The following is a 19,242-nucleotide window of genomic DNA, read 5'->3' on the forward strand; positions in this document are numbered from 1 at the left end:
GAGTAATTTACAATATACAGTTAGCAAAGAATGGCTTGAACCCCAAAGCCTCTCACTCCATGAACTTTAGTGGAATTTTCCTGGAGATATAAAAATACTAACAGATAGAGAAAAAGCCCATTTGGCTAATCTCCCTGTCCCATCCCTCCAACCCCCGTGGGGCCCAGGGCATCTGGAAGACTTCAGTAGTTTTACTGCATTAAGCCAGTTCAACAGGACCCAACACTCGGGAGACAGCAGAGAGACAAGACCTTATTTCCACAGGAAATGAGGAGATGGCCAAAGTGAAGGAAGGACTCAGGTTCTGGGTGGGTTTTATAACCACACAAGGGAAGCTAATAAATGAGGATTCTAGCTGCAAATTTTCAAACTAGGATCTAAATACCTCAGCTGAGGAAACTCAGGGAGGAGATTCGACTTTTAAAAGAATCAGAGTATCACCTACCCTTTAAGTGTCATGAGGATTAAATCAGATGATGAACGTTAGCAGGTAAGGGGTGCCTGAGAGAAGCACAATGAGATGGAACGATAGAGGGATGGAGACCAGTGTAGCTCCAGGACACTCATGACCCAAAGTCACTTATCTTTTATCTAAGGCATCTCATAAAAATCTAACTACACATCTTGAGTTCTCTTTGTTCCCTTTGAACTTCCTCAAGATTACGACATTATTTTAGTTGGGGATTATCTTTAGTGGGTGTAACAATTCTTGCATTTCCATTAGAAAGGCTCGGGAATTTAGAAATTTCTCTTAACAAACAGAAGCTGTTAGTAGCATGAATCAACCATGACATGGGTGATGTGGGCTTGGCATTATTTTGACTTCGGGAGATTCTTTCATTTTTTTTTATTCAATTAAAACAAAACTAAACATGCAACCTTCTCAAGAATAACTTATTCTCATGTGTAGGACAACAGACTTTTAAAATTTCACTCAGTGAAGACCACTGGATTTCAAACTCAGAAGACTCGTGCATCACGAATGCAAACTCACCAGCATGAGCTTTGAGTATGTGTGTTTTCAGCCGGCTGTTGTAGGAGGACTTGAAAGAGCAGAGTTTGCATCGGAATGGTTTATGGTGTCCGTGGTGGGTTTGCATATGGCGATCCAAACTTGATGAAGAAAAACAAACAAACAAAAAGAAAAGAACAGGATTAAAAACTTTGTGTAACATTTTCTCATTGCCCTAATTTGTATCACTACCCCAGAGAACTAGAGTCCACTGTAAAGGACTCATTGGGAGTGGTGCTGCTTACCAACTAAACAAACAGTTCTCCTGCGCTCCAAGGCAGCCCTTTCAATGGCCTCTGGACATCTCCCTCCGGGTGTCCTTTAGCTATCTTAAACTCAACCCGCCCCAACCAAAACCACCTGTTTTCTTTTCTCCAAAACAAATTCTCTTTTTCATTTCCTAGTTTCAATAAAGGGCACTACCATTCTCTCAGCCAACCAGACTGACAATCTGTGTGCTATCTATACTCTACTCTGCCCCTCATCCTTTACATTAAGTCCATTTTTGCAAGTCAGGCAGATCCCAGTTCCCTCAACCATTCCTCAAATTCAGTCCTCACTCCCTGGATCAGCTACTATCACTGCCTCCTCATTGGTCTCCCCTATCATTTTTTTCCCAACTCAAGAGGATGCGCTAAGAAGTCAGACTGCGTGGGATCAAATCCCAGCTATGGCTGATAAGCGGTGTGGCCTTGGGCAAGTTATGTAAACTCTCTATACTAAAAGGCCTTGACTTTTCTTATATAAAATGGAGATAATAATAGGACCATACCTCATAGGGCTGTTCTGAGAATGAAACGAGATCACACATCAAAGTTCTTAGTACATAGTGAGGCTCCATAAATGTTAGCCCTTACGGGGACTGCACTCCTCTGAGTCTTCCTTTACTAGTCATGTAAATTATAAAGTACTAATCGAGCAAAGACTCCAAATATGGTCTCTGCTCCTAGCCTTTACCTTCTAGTTTTCCTTTCTTATATAACTTACAGATTAGTCAAAATGGACAACCAACTGGGTCCCCGGGGGCTTCACTCTCATCCCCAGGCTTGTGTTCTTGTCTTTTCCTCCATATCACGTGTCCTTTCCAAAGGATTCAAGTCTTATCTTCCTGCTTTAAGACTTGACTCAAATGCTCCTCACTCCATAAAACCTTCCTGATTCTTCCAAAGTGATGTAACATTTCCCCTCTTTGAAACTTCATAGCATTTTATTGACATACATTTTTTTAAAGACATGTGCCTTCTCATGCAGAGTCTGCTCGCTCACCTGGCTAGACCCTACCTTCCCTTAGAACACTGACCACGTCCTACTCATCTTTACTTTCCCCCAAAGCCTCCCGCACCCTGCCTAGCATGAGGCCATATTCACTTATTCACAATGATTTACTGAGGTGCTGCTGTGTGCCAGAGAATGTGATAGATGCTGCTAAAAAAATACTTATGGAATTGATGAGAACTACACAAGTTTCATGCCAGTGCCTGGATCTGATGACAAAGATTAGATATTCGGCTCAGAATAATAATAATGGTTTATAACCCGTCCTAACCTCTGCAGAAGCACTGCCTCCCCTTGCCTTTCCACATCCACTAACTAGCACTTTGTCTTTTTAGAGAAGCAAACAGCCCATCATTTATTTCCAATTATCATAAAAATAAACAGCATGTCAGTCTCACAATTAGTCACCTTCATCCAAGACTGCAGAACACGGGATAGAACATTTCTCTCTCTTGTACACACTCGGCAGAGAAAGGCAACAAAAAGTTGTTTCTTCTTAGAACTATCCCTCTTCTCATCCCCCTGAAAAGCCTTACACAAAACGCCCAAATTTACAATTTCCAAGCCGTGGCGAGCAACGGGAAGCTCCCCCTCCTCAACCACCCTGAACTTCAAGCATCTCTTTGGCACCCATCAACTTACCTACCTTTCAAGGTCTTTTTAAAAATATCAAGGACTGTTAGGTTAATGGTCCTAATTTTACCTCCTAGTCACTCAATTTCCCAAACGGAACTTACCCCTCAAATGATGACTTAGGTTCTGGGTGAATTCTGACAGATGTACCAGTAAACTTATCTACTCTCTGATCTTTCTTTGTGTAAATCATAGCCATACCTCCAAAACTATCATAAAAAAAAAGCCTGCATTAGTCAAATCTAATATCAACCAAGCCATCTCCTGTTCTTAGCCCCATTTAACAGATGAAGTTCAAGGTAACAGCCAACTAGACAGCAGCCGTGAACCATAAGCAGCACCTGCTTACTCCTCCAAGCTTCTCCCACCCTCACTTAGCTGTCTTCCGCTAGGACACCTCCTCCCAGGTACCACTTGCGACCCCTCGATAGCACTTACTTGTGCCTGAAAGCAGAGACAAAGGAGCAATACTGGCAGCTGTACTTGTCCTCGCGGGTAAACATGGCCAGGGCCAGATGGCTCCTCTCATGAGAACGCAGCCCCTGCATGGACATCAGGACTCGGTCACATTGACTACAATGGTATCCCCCCGGCCGGGTCTCATCCTCCAACATTCCATCAAGCAAGCAGTGTTCACCATCCACCCGGTCCACCAGGCCGCCACTTGCATCTTTGGCTGCTTCCAATCCATCCAGGAATAAGTGGGAAGGATCTTCAGCCTCCTGCTAAGAGAACCACACACACACACATGCCCCACCAACAAAATAAATATCCATCATCATCTGCCCCAGCATTCCTCCTCTCCCTTCACTCTCCCACACTCATCAGCTGCCTTCCCTGCCTCTCCGGCGCCCCCCAGAGGCATGGCAAAACCGACGGCCGTTCGTCATGCAGTGGTGGCGGTTTTGGGGCATCATATCCGGACACAGGGTGCTACTGCCTGGGAAATATGGAGAGAAGGGTTCTCCCACTTGGAAGACGGTTCGCTCACTTATCTCCCATCTTAAAAAAAAATTCAAATTGCGATCTCACCTGAACTGACATAAAGCAGGGTTAGGGTTCAGCTCAGAGAAAGAAAAAGGAAAGGAGGAAGGGACCCAAGCTGGGTAGTTTGGGCATCCTTGGGAAATAAAGGAAAGTGAAAGATCCTGCCCTCTGGCCCTCATGCTCATCCCTACCCCACAGACGGCGACTTCAGCCCTTGCCTGAAGGTTGCTATGCAATCAATTCAAAAAATTACACTGCAGCCTGGTTTTAAGTCACTCCTGCTTTGAGGTGGCTCCTTGGATTACTGATTAGAGGAAGAGCCACTCTGTCTCCCCTGAATGAGTCCAAGGCTGGGACACAGCACAGTGGCAGGGAAAACGCCGACCACTGCTGCCCCCGGGTGCCACTGCTCTGCCAACGGCCAGGTGGCTTCAGTCTTCAGAGGAGAAAAGCAGAAGCTTTGCCTCCACACCATGTTGGAGAACAGGACACAAACAGGGCTGGATGGCGAAAATATATTCACATATCCAGAGAGGACGAGCAGAGCCCTGAACTAACTTTTCCGCTCAGAAATGACAAGCGCTTTGACATGTCCTGGAAGGCAGGGGAGGCAGCGTGCTTATCGGAACAGTGGCCGCTACTAGGCTTAAGGTGTTCAAAACAGGCGGCCTATGAAAATGAAAGGTCGGGGGAGAGGGACAGCACTTGTCAGTAACAGCAGGGAGAGGAGATGGGAGACAAGTCAGGTCAACAGGTTCTCAGGGCCAACTGTGACTTAAGGCTTTTAGTTTTAGGTTTAGTGTCTCTCCCGCTCCTCAGAGGACCCAGGATAAGTAAAAGACGGATGGATTCTCCTGGACTCTGCATCGCCAGGCTGATGAGAAAGAACAGTAAGAAGTCAGGCAGTGGGAGGAGCCGAAGATGATGGGAACAGAACCCACTTGATTCCTCTCAAGAGCTTGGGCCGCTCGGAAGAGCAAACACCTAACGGCACTAAATGCAGAAGAGAAGGGCGACCCAAAGCCTCCTCCTGCACCAAGAGGCCCAGATCTTCTGTTTCCACCAAACTATCCACGTGGAAGGGAACCAGATCGTAACGCGACCGGGTTGAGACACGCGAGATGAGGGAGATCCAACCTGCAAAGAAATCAAAACAAGCCAGACCGATCTGAGCATAACTCAGGAATGCGCACACTCCGGACGCCCTCTCCTGAGCTGCTCTGAGCAACGGGATTAATGAGTAACTCGAATGGCTCACGCACAGGAATGCTCATCCAGACCTTCCCAGTTCTCACCTTCACGGCGGGGACGCTGCCGTACTGGACGTGCTTTCGCAGGTGATTGCAGATGGCTCGGAGCGTCGGGTGCACTTCCACACAGAATTTACACTTGTAGCCCACCACCTTCCTCTCCTTGATCTTTGGCACCTCTTCTAAGTGACCAAAAGGCTGGTAAAATACAGTGGTAGCCATCAGTAGTACTCCGAGCCCTCCCTCAACGGCTGGCATTCATTCTTGTAGCTTACTAGCAGGTTTTATTTTAAAGCAGGTTAAAAACCAAGGGAGACAATACGTGAGTTATTTTTTACATAACACATTCGTCAGAGTCGTGGCACACTGCCTACTATGCAAAGTCTCTGGAACCCGAGTACGTTACGACTTGTGAGAAGATTTCTGTGCAGAAGCCTCGGCGTCACGGCCACCAAGTGATCTGGCTTGCAACCCATTTCAACTACGCAGGCGAGACGTTGCATAGCTACGCCATTAGTGAGCTTCTTGACACGCACACAAAACTCTACTCCTTGAGATGTTAGGTTCGCGTGGCAACGCTGCAGACCGAGACATGGCTGAGAAGCGCTAATGAGACCAAGAGACAGCCCACAACTGCCTTAGGAAAGAGAGCGAGCGTCGTCCTGGACCTAGGCTTCGGATAAGGCTACTGGCAGAGAGAGATACGGAGAAACCAACCCAACCCTCCCCGGGGGAGCCTCGGGAGGAGTGAGTGGGAGGGGCACAGGACCGTGGAGAAGAGTGAGCATAGAATGGGGATAATCAAGCTCGAAATGTTTAATTGACTTATGGAGCTCTCTGGCAAGCTAAGTCGCTAGGAAGCCTGTAGCAGTTTGGCTGGCAGCGAAGAAGTGCATGTGGGCACCAGTGCTGAGAGGCCTCCTGGGGGAAGGGAAATCAAAACATATCCTTACCCTCTCTTGTTTGAAATCTGCAAAAGCACCATCTGCATATTTCTGCTTGCTCAAAAGCTGTTTCCTCCTCTCCTGACGTTTGGCACGCTTCTGGAATTCCTCATTGTGAACGTTCAAGTGTGAGGTCAGCTCCGCCGTGCTCTGCAGTTTGCTATCACAGTGCTTACACTGGTAGGTGGAGTTCTGCAGGCGGGGGCCATTGCTCAGGATGACGAAGTCCCTCTTCAGGTCCCGGCTGTGGTGGTCAGTATAATGCATGCACAGCAGCTCGGCCGTGCTGAAGGAGAGCTTGAAGCACTTGATGCAGCGGAACGGGAGCCACTCCATCTCCTGGGCTTCACCTCCCTCCACCTCGGCTTTCTCGAAGCTGCCTCTCTCCTCCTCCTCCAGCAGCACCGGCTTCTCGTGCTCGTCGGCGTAGACGGCGGTGAAGTAGCCCCCCAGCTTGCTGGCGTGCTGCTTCTTGGGGAACACCCCTGGGTGGCGCTTCATGTAATGGGACACGATGCCCTTCTTGCTGAAGGACTGGAAGGAGCACAGGGAGCACTTTTTCTTCTCCACCGCCCGCCTGAGCTCCTCGCTGAGCTGCGGGGAGTCGTCCTTGGGCGGGGACGGGATGATGACCTTGTTGGGCTTGTCGCTGATGGTCCTGGAGGCCGCCAGGCAGTGGGTGTAATAGGCATCAATGTCGTGGCGCTTCTGGTAGTGGGCCGCCAGCCCTTTGCGGATGGGGTTGGTGTAGGAACACAGGGCACACTTGAAGAGGTTGTTCTTGCCCTCGGGCTGGGCGCGGACATTGTTGTGCTTGATGCGGTAGTGCCTGGCGATGCCCTTCCTGGTGGAGCAGAAGTACTTGCAGAGCTGGCACCGGAATACCGTGTGGGAGACCAAGTGCGAGGTAGAGAAGTGAGAAGTGGACATGGGCTCCTCTCCCACCTCCTCCTCGGTGACGGAGACTTGGGAGGGGCTCACTTCAGTGGTTATCTCGGGCTCGAGGGACACTGGCAGCTTCGGGGGCGACTGGGAAAAGACATCAAATTCAGGCTGATTGTGATACTTCTCGTAGTGGATTCGGAGCTTTTCTAACGTGCCGTGCGTGTACGGGCACAGTTTGCAGCGGTAGGCGCCAAACCCTTGCTTGAAGATCCTGCTCGTCTCTTCCACGTCGTTCTGGGCGATGTCGGCGGACTGTTCCACATCGTGCACAAAGTCCTCGGCGGTCACCTTGACAGACGGGTGTCGCTTCTGGTAGTGGGTCAGGACGCCGTGGATGCGGGTGTTGATGTAGGGGCAGTGCCTGCACTTGTAGACGGCGCCGGGGTTGATGTCGATGTCCTGGGCAAAGTCGGCAGCCTTCACCTTCATGCCAGGGTGCTTCTTCCCATAGTGGGTAAGGAGGCCGTGCAGGTTGTTGTACTCGGACTGGCACACCGTGCACTGGTACGGGGTGGAGGAGATGGCAGGGTTGGCTGACGAGAGCTGGATGCTTTTTTCTGGGGAAAGCCTGGCGTCCTCCGGGCACTCAGCTTCCTGCTCGGGGAGTGGCACGGGCATACTGCTTTCACAATTCACAGGGCCCACTAACTCTTCGGATGAAGGGAGAGGGTCCTCGAGAACATCTTTCTCCTTGATGATGTCCAGCAGCACCGACTCATCACCATTCATGGCCCAGGGGTGGAACGCTTGGTAGTGATTGGTGATGTCCCAGATGGAGACAGCTTCAAAAACACAGTCTCGGCATCGGTAGGTTTTGGCTTCAGCTGGCATCATGAGAGAGGGAGGGGATGGGTCTGGCCCGGCCCAGAGTTTGGTGGCCATGTAGGTGTAGTCCACGTAGTGCTCGGGGTGCCTCCTCTGGTAATGCAGGAGCAAACCACTGGGCTCCCTGTGGGAATAGATGCACCACTCACAGTGGTAGCCAGCTTCTATCGAGCCATCTAGAAATGCCCACCGCATGATGGACGTGACTGTGGCCTTCAGGGCGGGGTGGTCTTTCTTGGTATGCTTCCTCAGTGCATAGAAGTAGGGGGAGGTGTACGAGCACTGCCTGCATTTGAGCGCTCGCAGCTTCGTTCTGTCCCGCTCCACACTGGATGGGGCAACGAGCACACAACTGGCGGACTTCTGGTTCCGGTCACAGAGGCTTCGGATGGTGGCCGTGTGCTGCCGGATCACATCCGCGTTGGCCTTGAAATCTCGGTGCTTCTTTTGATAATGAATGAGTACCCCTTTGACCGTCCGGTTCCCATAATCACAGTGCTGGCAAAAGAACATCTCATTCTCCACAGGGGGCACATCCCTCTCGGAGCTGCTGCGGCTCAGCTGTTGCATGGGGGCTGGCGGCCGAGGGGAGCCTTGGGGCCCCTCGGCCCCTCTCATCACAGCAGCTGTGGGAGGAGCCTGTCTGATATATTTGGCAGTGACCTTTATTTCTGGGTGTCTTTTCTGGTAGTGGACAAGCACTCCCACAACTGACCGATTGCTGTAGGAACAGTGTTTGCAGTAGTAAAGCTCAGTACTGAGGTCTGGTGGTGGGGGTGGTGGGGGGGGTGGGGAACCCATGTTGGACATTTTGGGAGACATTGGAGCACCCACCTCAAATGATAATTGAGAAAGGGCAGAGCCCCTGTCCACAGACACCATTCGCATGGTTTTCTGGATCCTAAAGTAGGAAGCCTTTTCTTCTGGGTGTTTCTTCTGATAATGCACCAAGACAGAGTGCATGTTGGGGCTCGCGAACGAGCAAACGTCACAGTCGTAAACGACCACGGTGTTAACGGAGGGGTCCTTCTGGTTTTCACATTCTGGAGGAAAGGTCTTTGAAGGAGTGTTCTTATTAAACGCAGCTGGCATGCCGCCACCACGAGCCACGGGCGTGGACGTCGCCAAGTTCTTGGGCGCTGAATTCAGAATCTCCCTCAGCGTCTGGGACTCCGCGTTCAGCCCTTCCTGCTGCTCCACGACGTAGCTCGAGAATATCATCGCGTTGTTAATCTTCACCGTGGGATGCATTCTTTGGTAGTGTGGCATCAGGCTTCTAACATTCGGGCTTGTGTAGGAACAAAACCGACACCGGTAGATCAGGTCCGAATGGTCAAAGTTGAGGACGTTCATGGCTTCGGGGTGGTGCTCGCCGTAGTGCTGCTGAAGATCTTCGAAGTTGGTGTAGTCGATGTAGCACTCCAGGCACCTGTACACCGCGCTGTGGTCGTTGGGGTCCAAGATGTACCTGAAGCTGAATTTAATGTAGGGGTGCATTCGCTGATAGTGGGTGCTGACACTCCGGGCAGATTTGTTGTTAAAGTCACAGTGTTTGCAATAGTAAAGCCTTCCAGAGTCACTAAAGTCTGTACTTTCATTATTGTGCTCGGCTCCATACATAGGAGCCTGGGCGTTCAGCAGAGCGGTATTGGAAACCTGGTGATCTTTCAAATTTGCTGAGGAGCCGTAATAATCCTCTTCATCTTCAGAAAGCGTGAGCTCGATCTCAGCCCCATTGGTGGCATTGTAATCGTGGGTGACGTTTCTGAAGTTGGGCTCCTTCGGGGGCTCACCGGCATCTCTCATCCAAATCTGTTGGGCTGAAAAGGGAGTGGGCACCTCCATGACTGGCTCTGTTGGCTCTTCTTCCCGGTCCAACTCCACCTCGATCTCCACTTCATTGTCTTCCTCCTCCTCTTCGTCATCCTCGACATTGATCACGGCGTCTTCCTGCTGTTTGGTCTGGTTGATTTTGCTCTGCAGGTTGCTTGCGATCTCGTCAATCCGAGTCCTCTTCTTCACGGGGGATAAATCTAGAGGAAAGTCATTAGCGAGCTTCCTAGAGGCCTTAGCTACAAAATTGTTCTTGGAGGACAACCCAAGAATTGAGGTCTGACTTTTCTTCACAGTGTTGCTGGAAGAGGGGTGGCTGTCTGTCTCACTTTCCAATGGGAGGTTGGAGGGCTGCCCCTCGAATTTTGGCAAGTTGTCGCAGAACGAGTGTTTGTGCTGCTGATGGACTCTTAGCCCTTTCAGGGTGGTGGTGGAGTAACTACACATCGTGCATTTGTAAGGGTGCAGAGGTGGGGCTTGCACGGGGGGCGGTGGCTGCTGCGTCGGTGGGGGCTGGGGCTGGGGTGGCAACTGATGTGGCGGCTGTAGCTGGGGTGGCTGAGGCTGTGACGGAGGTGGTGGTGGTGGTGGTGGTGGCGGTGGCGGCTGTTGCTGCTGCAAGGGATCCAACATGACCCCTGACTTCCTACCATTGATGCTTGAACTCTCGTAAGACACTACACCTTCATTCAGTGAGGAAGAAATGCTTTCACTCTGCGAATTCACAGCATCCCAATCTGACGTTGTACCCGTGTGACACTGTTTGTGAGCCCCCAGTTTTAACGAGCTCTTACAAGTAAACGGACATTCGTCACATTTGTAGACAGCTGTCTTTCCAGATAAGTGAATGTTTTCTATGTGGCGGGAGATGCTGCGCCGATGCATGGTGAGGAAAGGACAAAAGGGGCACTGGAACCTATTCATAAATCTTCTAAACGGAATCCCCTTGGTCTCCAATAGTTTGTTGCCATCCGAGCCCATCAGCTGCTCTGCAGACATGCCCGATGTCTGGTGATCCATAGCATTTAAACCATTCTCGCTGTCTATCTCATTGAGTTCTTCATCGGAACTAGAGTCATTCAGCATGCTGTTCGTTTCCAGGTCAGCAGGAGAATTGGTCATGTCGGCCATCCCGTAACGAGATCTCTCTGCCAAGTTAACAAGGCCAGAATTGTGAGGTGACTTGGGCTTCATCTGAGGGTAAGACATGGGCGAATACTTGGAAGTAGAAGAAGAATTGGGTCTCATGATGGAGTTGCTGATGGAGCCCCTAAAGCTGGAGACATTGGCGTTGGGTATCTCTCGGCTTGAAGCATTCATGGACAGATAGGTGGAGTTGGAAGGGGGACTGGGGTCGCTCTTGTTCTGCACGTCGGGTAGATTTGTCCCTTCCTGCTGCTGTCTGAGGCTGGAAAGGATCTTGACCATACTACGGTGTTTCTTCATCATGTGGTCACACCAGCGTTCTCGGCGCGGGGTCTGGTAGCTGCACCACTCACAGCAAAAGTTGCCTCGAGACTTGGTCAAAGGCTTGACCATAGATTCTAAGATGCTGCGCTCCACAACCTCTGCAGGCAGTTCCTTGCAGGGATCCTGCAGGGACACAGGCGGGACCACAGGGTCTGGCATGGGAGCAGGGGCGGGAGGGGGAGCAGTGATCTCCTTCAAATTGTTTTTGTGATACATTTTCTGATGCTTCATTATTCTCGCCCTCCTTGGTGACTTGTATGTGCAAAACTGGCAAGAGAAGACCTTTCCAAATCCCTCATGCATCATGATATTATAATTTAAGGATCCTGGAACAGGGGGTCCCACTGAACTCCCTTCAGCTTGAGCCCCATGGACCTTTCTGGTGTGTTCAATGAGGAGGTTTTTTGACCTGAAGTAGCGTACGCAGAACTTGCATTGAAAAAACTTGTTTGTTGGCTTGGGATTAGGGGCAACATGCTGACCGTAATATCCTGTACTGTGGCCATAGTAACTTCCGGTCCCCAATGCAGTAGCACTTTGACCTAAAGAGAAAACATAAGGTTAAGTGGGACAAGCAAAGCAAAGCAAAAAAGATTTAAGAAATGCAATCATGTAAATCAATTTTTCTTTTCAATTATTCTTCATTAATAAACATCATACTAAAAAGGCCTAACAGCTCAAGATGAGGCCCTGAAGAATATTAATGAAGCATTAATGAACATACACATATTGCTTCTCACGGACTTAAGATGCAGGTGTTCAACTCTAGGTACAATTCTCATCTCATCTCTATTAATGTGCCATACAGCTATGAAAGCATGAGTTTCACCAACTGCCATCTCCATTCTAGAACTTTCAGAGAAGATACCTTGTTTTCCAAATGGAAAGAAAACTAAGAGGCACAAGGAAGCTGACAGGACAATAACCTAGGAACTTAAGAAGAGAAACATGATGCCCAAACCACAAAAATGGCTCAAAAGAGCGAGAAACTCTGTAGAATAGAAGCCATGTATATTAAGAAGCAAGGCCACCGACACAAAATAGATGAGAACACTAAAATATATCAGATACGCTGAGCTGAGTCTAGATTTACCTGATAAATCCTCTGCAATCGCAAATTCATCCTTTATAGAAGAAAACTCCACCTCGGTCTGATTACTGGCATTCATGGACCCGGATCGTGGCTCATTCGCATTGTCTTCGGCAACATCAGTTGGCTGCAGAAATGCCGTGTGGACATCCTGAATGTGTGCCTTGAGATCTTCATAGGACGGGGCTCTGAAGTCACAGCCATCACACTGAAGCACCTCCATGATCGAGGTCTACCCTCTCACATCAGGGACCTGTGGCACAAGTCACAACGAAACATCTTAAGAAAGGCAGGGAATGCAACCCCCAAGTTGATGGGGCTGGAAGTCATTAATGGAATAACTTCAAATATCGGCAGATTTTGCTTACTAAAGTCTACCAGTTGGAACGCTGGCCAAAGGAAGGCAATCAGACATAACAGGGATGTTGTCCTTGACTTCATAACTTCAAAGAAGGGGAAAAAAAAACAGATAAGCTTTTAATGGCTTGATATAAATGTATCTTCAAATGCCATTTGTCAAGGAAACTTCCAAAGTTTTAGGAGTTTCTGAATTTCTTGACCGAATTCAAATTCCTTGGTAAGTTAATTCTGACTCTGGTTCTGGCCTGGACCCATTTTCTTTTTTGAACTAGAACCTTCTCAGAAGTACAGAGGGTGTCCATCCAGAAGAAAGAAGAAGTTTCAAACTTTATTTGCTACTTAAATATTTTAACACTGATGCTTCACCACTAAATCGTGAAACAGTATTGAATCTCAGAGTGGTGGTAGAGAGAGCTTTTATTGTACCTTTTATTATTTTAATCTTAATCATTTGAAAAAATAAAAATTTAAAAAGTAATTTTATTATTTAAATTTAACATCTTAACCAATATCGGGATACACCTCTTTCCTCCCTTCCCCAAACACTTTAGTTGGCACTTTTTCTTTTATGAGCTAAATGGTTATTTGCTTTTTACTACCCACCAATTATAACCTAACAGCTTCTCCAATCTAATTAGGTCATAAAATATTTCTCATGAGGTTCTCAAACAACCAACTTTCAGATGGCAATCCAGTTTCTTGTTTAAAGTTGCACCTCGGTGCCTCAATTTATATGAAGGCAACAGACAGAAACTTGGGGCTTCTAAGTCATGACTATCTTTTCCGATCTCTCACCTTTATAAATGTGAAGTGTATACTTGGACACAGAAAAAAAAAAAAAAAGAAGCTGCGAACCTGATGTAGAATAAAAAAAATAATTTGCCCAGCTACCTTAACTCTGCTATTTATTATGGGACAGAAATATATAGATAGCTTCACACTAGCTCAGTGGAGAGTCCCACCATTAAGAAGTTTAAAAGGTAGAAGGTATAGGCCGCCTTACTATTTTAACATATATTCTGAGTCGAGATATCCAGTTGTTATCTTTATGAGTGAGCTACTTCATGGAGCTCAGTCTTGCAAACTCTACTCAGTCACTGCAATCTAGAACCAGATGCCCAAGAGCTAATAAATCTTCCCATACTTCCATTGTGCGACAATTTTCTCAGCTTTCATTGGAAAAGATACATTATTTCTGCAGGAGAGCAAAGTATAGTGAGATGTCCATGGAGTAAAAGAAGCCATTGCAGGAGGATTTTCTATGCAAGAACGCTCCTGCTGATCGCCTTCTAAAATAACTTCTGGCAAGTCCAGCTCTGGACAGACGGAGCTTGCAGAGTGAGACGCAGATATTCACCTCCTCTTCTTTCCCTGGGCAATTTCTCCTTTTTCAATAAACACTGAACTGTGCACCAGGGCCTTTCCAGCTATCTAAGTCTCAATATTCCAGATACACAAGCTTTTACGTCTAAGCACCAACCCAAATTGTGTGGAAGAGGGTTGCTATCAGCTCTGGATCAAATTACAGCAGTCACCCAGGCCCCACCCCACTTCTTTCGCACAGTCCATTAGACCTGAAAACAAATTTTTCCATGGTGCAGACGACTCCTGCATTTAGAACACTTCACAGGGAAGAAAAAAAAAAAAAAAGAGCAGATCATCCAGTGTGCACTCCCCATCCCCCAAGCTTAGTCCTTTCATCTCAGCCAAACAAGCCACAGCTCTGCTGAATGTGTTTATCACACTTTCAAGAGATAGGAGCTCCTGCGTCACTGGAGCTCTAAGACTCGCTGAGCTGCCCTCGTCCTGAGCTTCGGAGGAGCCATTTTAGCTCCAAGCACGACATGGCTTCTCTGGATTCGGCTGGGCTCACAATCCGCAAGGAGCCTCCAAGAGCAGCCTGGGCTCCTCCTAGGCTCTTCTCCTCCCAACAAAGAACGGACTGTTTTCATTCCTTTCCGAAAAAGCTGCACCTCTCTCTTCCTCAAATGTCATGCACCAAGATCTCCAAAGGTTCTATTATCCATCCCATGATTGATATGCTTGTCCCTTAGTCCCAGCAGAGCTCTGGTTATTACAGGACGACCCTGGACCAGACCCTGCTCTCCGGCAGGATTTGGGGGTGGGGTGGGGGAACCTCCAGAATGCTTTGGCTTCTTGGGAGTCGTCCTTCCACACACGCAGAAGACATACCATCCGACGCTGCTTGCCAGATTCCAAAGTCTAATGACCTTTGTTAATCACCAGCCAGTCTGTCTGCATCAGCAGACCCTGCCAACAGACACACCCTTCCACACAAAGGCTGTAGCTATTCCTTTTAAAAGAGGTTCTCTGAAAGCTCCATTGTATAGCCGGGAGGAAAACAAAATCTCTTCCCTTCGAAACTTCAAGCCTTTAGAAATAATGCAACAAAAGCCTTTCTGCTGTGTCTCTTGGAAAAGTTGGAGCCTGGTTTGCACAACATCAACACAAATGACGGTTCTGCACAAGGAAAGCAGGGCACCTTCAGCATTAAGTCATCCACCCAGAGATGAAATTCATCTCTCTGTGCAGTGCTCCGACACCTTGGTGTCTTTGGAAGCTGTTAAGGATTCTAACTTCGCTGGATGCAAACAAACCAACAGTCTCCTTGTTATGCTACAAAGGAGATTAAAGGGTTATGAGATCAGAAAAAGAAGAGAAAAAAAAGCCGCTGATTTGGAAAAAGAAGAGATGATGACAGTGATTTCCTAATGGGTTCTAGCTTTAATGTTGTTGCAGCCTCTACCTCAAAAATAGCTCAGAGCCTTAGAAGAGGTTAATCTCCAAGCTGCAGAGAGAACCAGCGTCGGGTACAGCTGAGTGGCCTTCAATTTGATGTCTGCACCAAGTACAGAAATAAGAATGTCGCCTCCTTTGAAAGCCATTTTGTCTTTGTGTACACATTTCTCCTGAAGACGCCGACGGGAGAAGAAAACAGAAATTGCCAGCGTGGCCCAAACAATCAAAGAAACAGAAACATGGTGTGCCTGAGACTGAGGAGGTGCCCATGTGCAAGAAGGCAGAGGCAGAGGAGGGGACGGGAAGAGGGGTGGCGAGAGACAAGGAAAACTGGACCCGAGGACGACCCATCCATCAACCGGAGGATGTTTCTGCAGCAGATGGTAATCCTCTGAGAAACCAACAACGAGGAAAAAGATGAGAAATATGCTCTGCGTAATTGACTGCTCCATCTACCCAGGAGGAGCAGCAACCCTAAGAGGCTAAACTAGACCGATCCGCTACAAAACGAGCACTTAAAATCAAAAGCCTTCATCTCATATCTACTTACTTCACTTAAAAATACTGATAATGAGGTTAGCAACAGTTTTTTTTCCCCCCTCACTGACCAAATCAGCAAAATCAAAGGCAGAAGAAGCTTCTACATTAACTAAAAAGAAACGCTACCTCAAAAGGTCACGAGGTGAATCTACACATCAAACAAGCACCCCCCCATCTCCCCATCCCCAATACAATATTTCCATCGGGCGACTAGACTCTGACTGCCACCCATGATGACCCCGGCTAGGTGACTATGAAGTCATTGTCAAATAACCTCACCCCTAATGTGCCCAGTCCTCCTAACGTGAAACCACTAGACCACCTGATTACTCACTACTCTTCAGTTCTACTTATTATCTGCTGTTGATTAATTCAATTTACATTTATAGTTTTGGGATTTCAAAATGTGAGGTTTTGATGGGAAACCCCAAATCCAAATTTCCGTATCTGACAAACTCTTGAAGTCATATTTAAAGAAAATCCAAAGGTTTTGTTAAAGGTTTAGAATACACGCATGAGAATGGGGAAAGGGAAGTTATGGAAACAGGTAGCTCTTTCTCCACCTTAAGAAGACCAATTTGAATATGTACCATCTGCCCACACACTTTCTGTACTCAGGATTCCTGGGGTCCATTAGGCCTTTGTTTTCCTCCTGGGAAGGTGAAAAGAGACAATCCACAGCTCCTCGGTGACTCTTTCCAACTCACTGTCTAGAAGTAACTGGAGATGGGGGAGGCACCCTTGATGTTTTACAGCTATCCAAGCTCGCCCCGGTCAGCTTGGTGGGCACTGTTCTTTACGTCTGCATGGCCCAGGAGCAGAAACCTGGTCTTCAAGTCAAAATCCCAACTGTCTCCAGGAAGAGCCCAAATTAAACACACAGGCCTTGCCTGGATCTAACCTGTCCTCTGACTTCCAGACTGCAGACCAGAAATAAAGCTGTGAAGCACCCCAGCCACAGGGACTCAGCAGCAACTAATTATAACCTTCAAAGCCTTTGAGAAACAACCAGAAACACCATCAGGTGCTTTTCCTCTGTCCACTCCAGAAACCTAGTTTGGTTTATACGACACTGAACTCCCCAGTTCTCCTGAATCACAATTCTAATAAAGGGCTTTATTTAACACCTGTTGTTTGTGCCTATTACTTTCCTACCAGTAGAAAAAACAATTAGCCAAGGACAGGTAGTGGAATGCATAAACTTTGAAATAGTTCATCTAGAAAAACAAAAATCAGGAGCTTCAAGATCACTCTACAAATGTATTTGCAGATGGGAAACTGTTGATGTGATGAAGTCAACAAGCTGTGGGGTGTGTAGGGAGGTTAACATTTCTATTTGTAAGCCCCAAGACCATGGTTTAGGAGGAATTTTCATGCTTAGGATGAAAAACGTGGGAGGGGGAGAATCATTAATTAATCCACTCTTGAATGTTAGGTTGCTACTCTTAGCAACAAGGGATGTTCTATACCACTACTTATCATTTCGTCTCATCATGGTCAAAGTGGGAGTCCTAATAATTTAAAATGCAAATATAGTATGTCACTATGTCTGTCTGTCTCTCTATATATAAAGTCTCCCCCAAAAATGTACACACATACATTGTGTGTACAACTGATAGCTCAATTGATGTTTCTTCTTTTCAGATTTAGCTCACTGGAATTAATAATTATTCAAAGTGCGTATACATTTTTTGGGACACCCTCATTTGTTAATATATATGTTATATAATTTTAAAAATTTACTCTGAACTCAGATATGAGCATGTGCACTCCAAATTAATAGGAGATCTGTTGGCAAAATAAACCAACAAAGAACATCCGAAAACAAGCTACCTCTATCGATCCCACAGCATTTGGTACAACTATAGATCCTGGCTCGCCATGTGGTGTCTTCAGACGTTCTATCAAATGTTTGCACTGTTTGCTACATGATCTAAGCAGTTCTGTGTACTCTTGGCAATCACCACACTAATGAAAGGTTTAACCTATCGGGGGGATAAATAATTAAGAAATTCAGAAGGGAGGCACAGCTGTTCTTCAAAACCAAATTTTCAGAAGAGAAAGAATTAATTTGCAATCACATACGTAACCCCCAATATGAGACTGAATTTAAACAGTAGCAGAGAAATACCATGAGACCTTGCATCCTGCCAATGCACGTGGCCTCGGTTCTACGTGGTTGGCCTGGCCCATCTGTGGAACCATGTACGTAAGTGCTGAGTCTGAAGCAGGCAATCTGCAGATTAATAACCCAGTCACCTTCTGGCCAAGAATGCTTGCTAGTCTTCAGGTTATCTGTTTTAGCTTTGTTTTCCTGCCTAAAGTTTTCAAGTATTACAGAGCATGTTGGAGGAATATTTCATAACAGATACCTTTGGGATCATCATTAAAATGAGATGAGCATCTAGGGATGTAATCCAAGTGACTACAAAAATGCCAGGTATGTAAATAAGCAGCGATTTGGGCTGAGTGACCTGTTATGAAAGCAGGTAGTGAGTGTCTAATACAGAAAGAGATAGTACATACCTTCTGGAGAATTCATGCATTCCTTTGCAATGATATAACGCTAACTGAGGCCAACAAGCCAACAGGCAGTCTGCCAGCTCCCCTGTCCTTAGAAAAGGAAGCTTGTGATTTGAACAAGGAGATAAAAGAGGAGAGAAGGGACTAGAAAAGAAAGGGAGGAAGCAGGGTGGTATCTCAGTAGCTTCAGACTTCATTGTCTACAAAGGGGAACCTTCAGTTGAGTAGATAACTCTAATTCTGAGAAATGTCCCGACAATATTCTCCTTGAGAAACAAAACAAAACAAAACAAAACTCCTCCTTACACTAAAATTCTCAAAATATGACCATGACAAATGAGATCCCAGCTCATCCTGTTCTTTCAAATGACAGAAAACCATTCTTCGTGTTGACCGAATTCTCTGAAATGTCATGGTCCCATCAGGAAGTTCCTTGGAAACACTGGAACCATTCTTGCCCTAGCATTTAGAAAGAGAGATAACTGATATCTTTCCTCCTGAGCCAACCTTCACCCAAACAGCAGAGACAGAAAATCACGGTGTTCCTTTAGAGACTCTTCAGCATGCTGGCTGGGTTTCTACAGACACTTTTCACACTACGAGAACTCTCATTATAAAAATTGTAAAATTAAAGGGAACTTGCAGATATGCTGCTGGGTCTTCATTACAGAACTGATTGAGACGCAGACTAAGCAGAAGCCGCAGTACAAGTCATTTTCCACATCATGAAAGACCAAATGGCGCACAGGTCCCTCCTCTGTGGGTTTGAAAGCTTGACTGACCTCAAGCCTTGGC

The 19,242-nt window shown here is 47.1% G+C and overlaps 1 protein-coding gene across 12 annotated transcripts in view; it reads right to left on the bottom strand.

Annotated features, from left to right (window-relative positions):
- The window catches only part of ZNF462 (zinc finger protein 462), a 132,155-nt gene that overhangs the window by 64,692 nt on the left and 48,221 nt on the right, over positions 1-19,242 (bottom strand). For 10 of the 12 annotated variants that reach the window (XR_013999838.1, XR_013999839.1, XM_081151111.1 and 7 more), the window contains 5 exons: positions 12,268-12,517; positions 6,111-11,716; positions 5,203-5,355; positions 3,359-3,645; positions 995-1,113 (listed from right to left, as the gene is read on the bottom strand). Coding sequence is in view for 10 of the 12 variants with exons in the window: in XM_081151111.1 (XP_081007237.1) it covers positions 995-1,113; positions 3,359-3,645; positions 5,203-5,355; positions 6,111-11,716; positions 12,268-12,487 (6,385 nt within the window). In the remaining 2 variants the exon portion in view is untranslated. The remainder of the gene's footprint in view (positions 1-994; positions 1,114-3,358; positions 3,646-5,202; positions 5,356-6,110; positions 11,717-12,267; positions 12,518-19,242) is intronic. The other 2 variants (XM_081151108.1, XM_081151107.1) reach the window with 2 other exon arrangements.

This window comes from Miniopterus schreibersii (assembly GCF_964146895.1).
Source record: "Miniopterus schreibersii genome assembly, chromosome: 11".
NCBI lineage: Eukaryota > Metazoa > Chordata > Mammalia > Chiroptera > Miniopteridae > Miniopterus > Miniopterus schreibersii.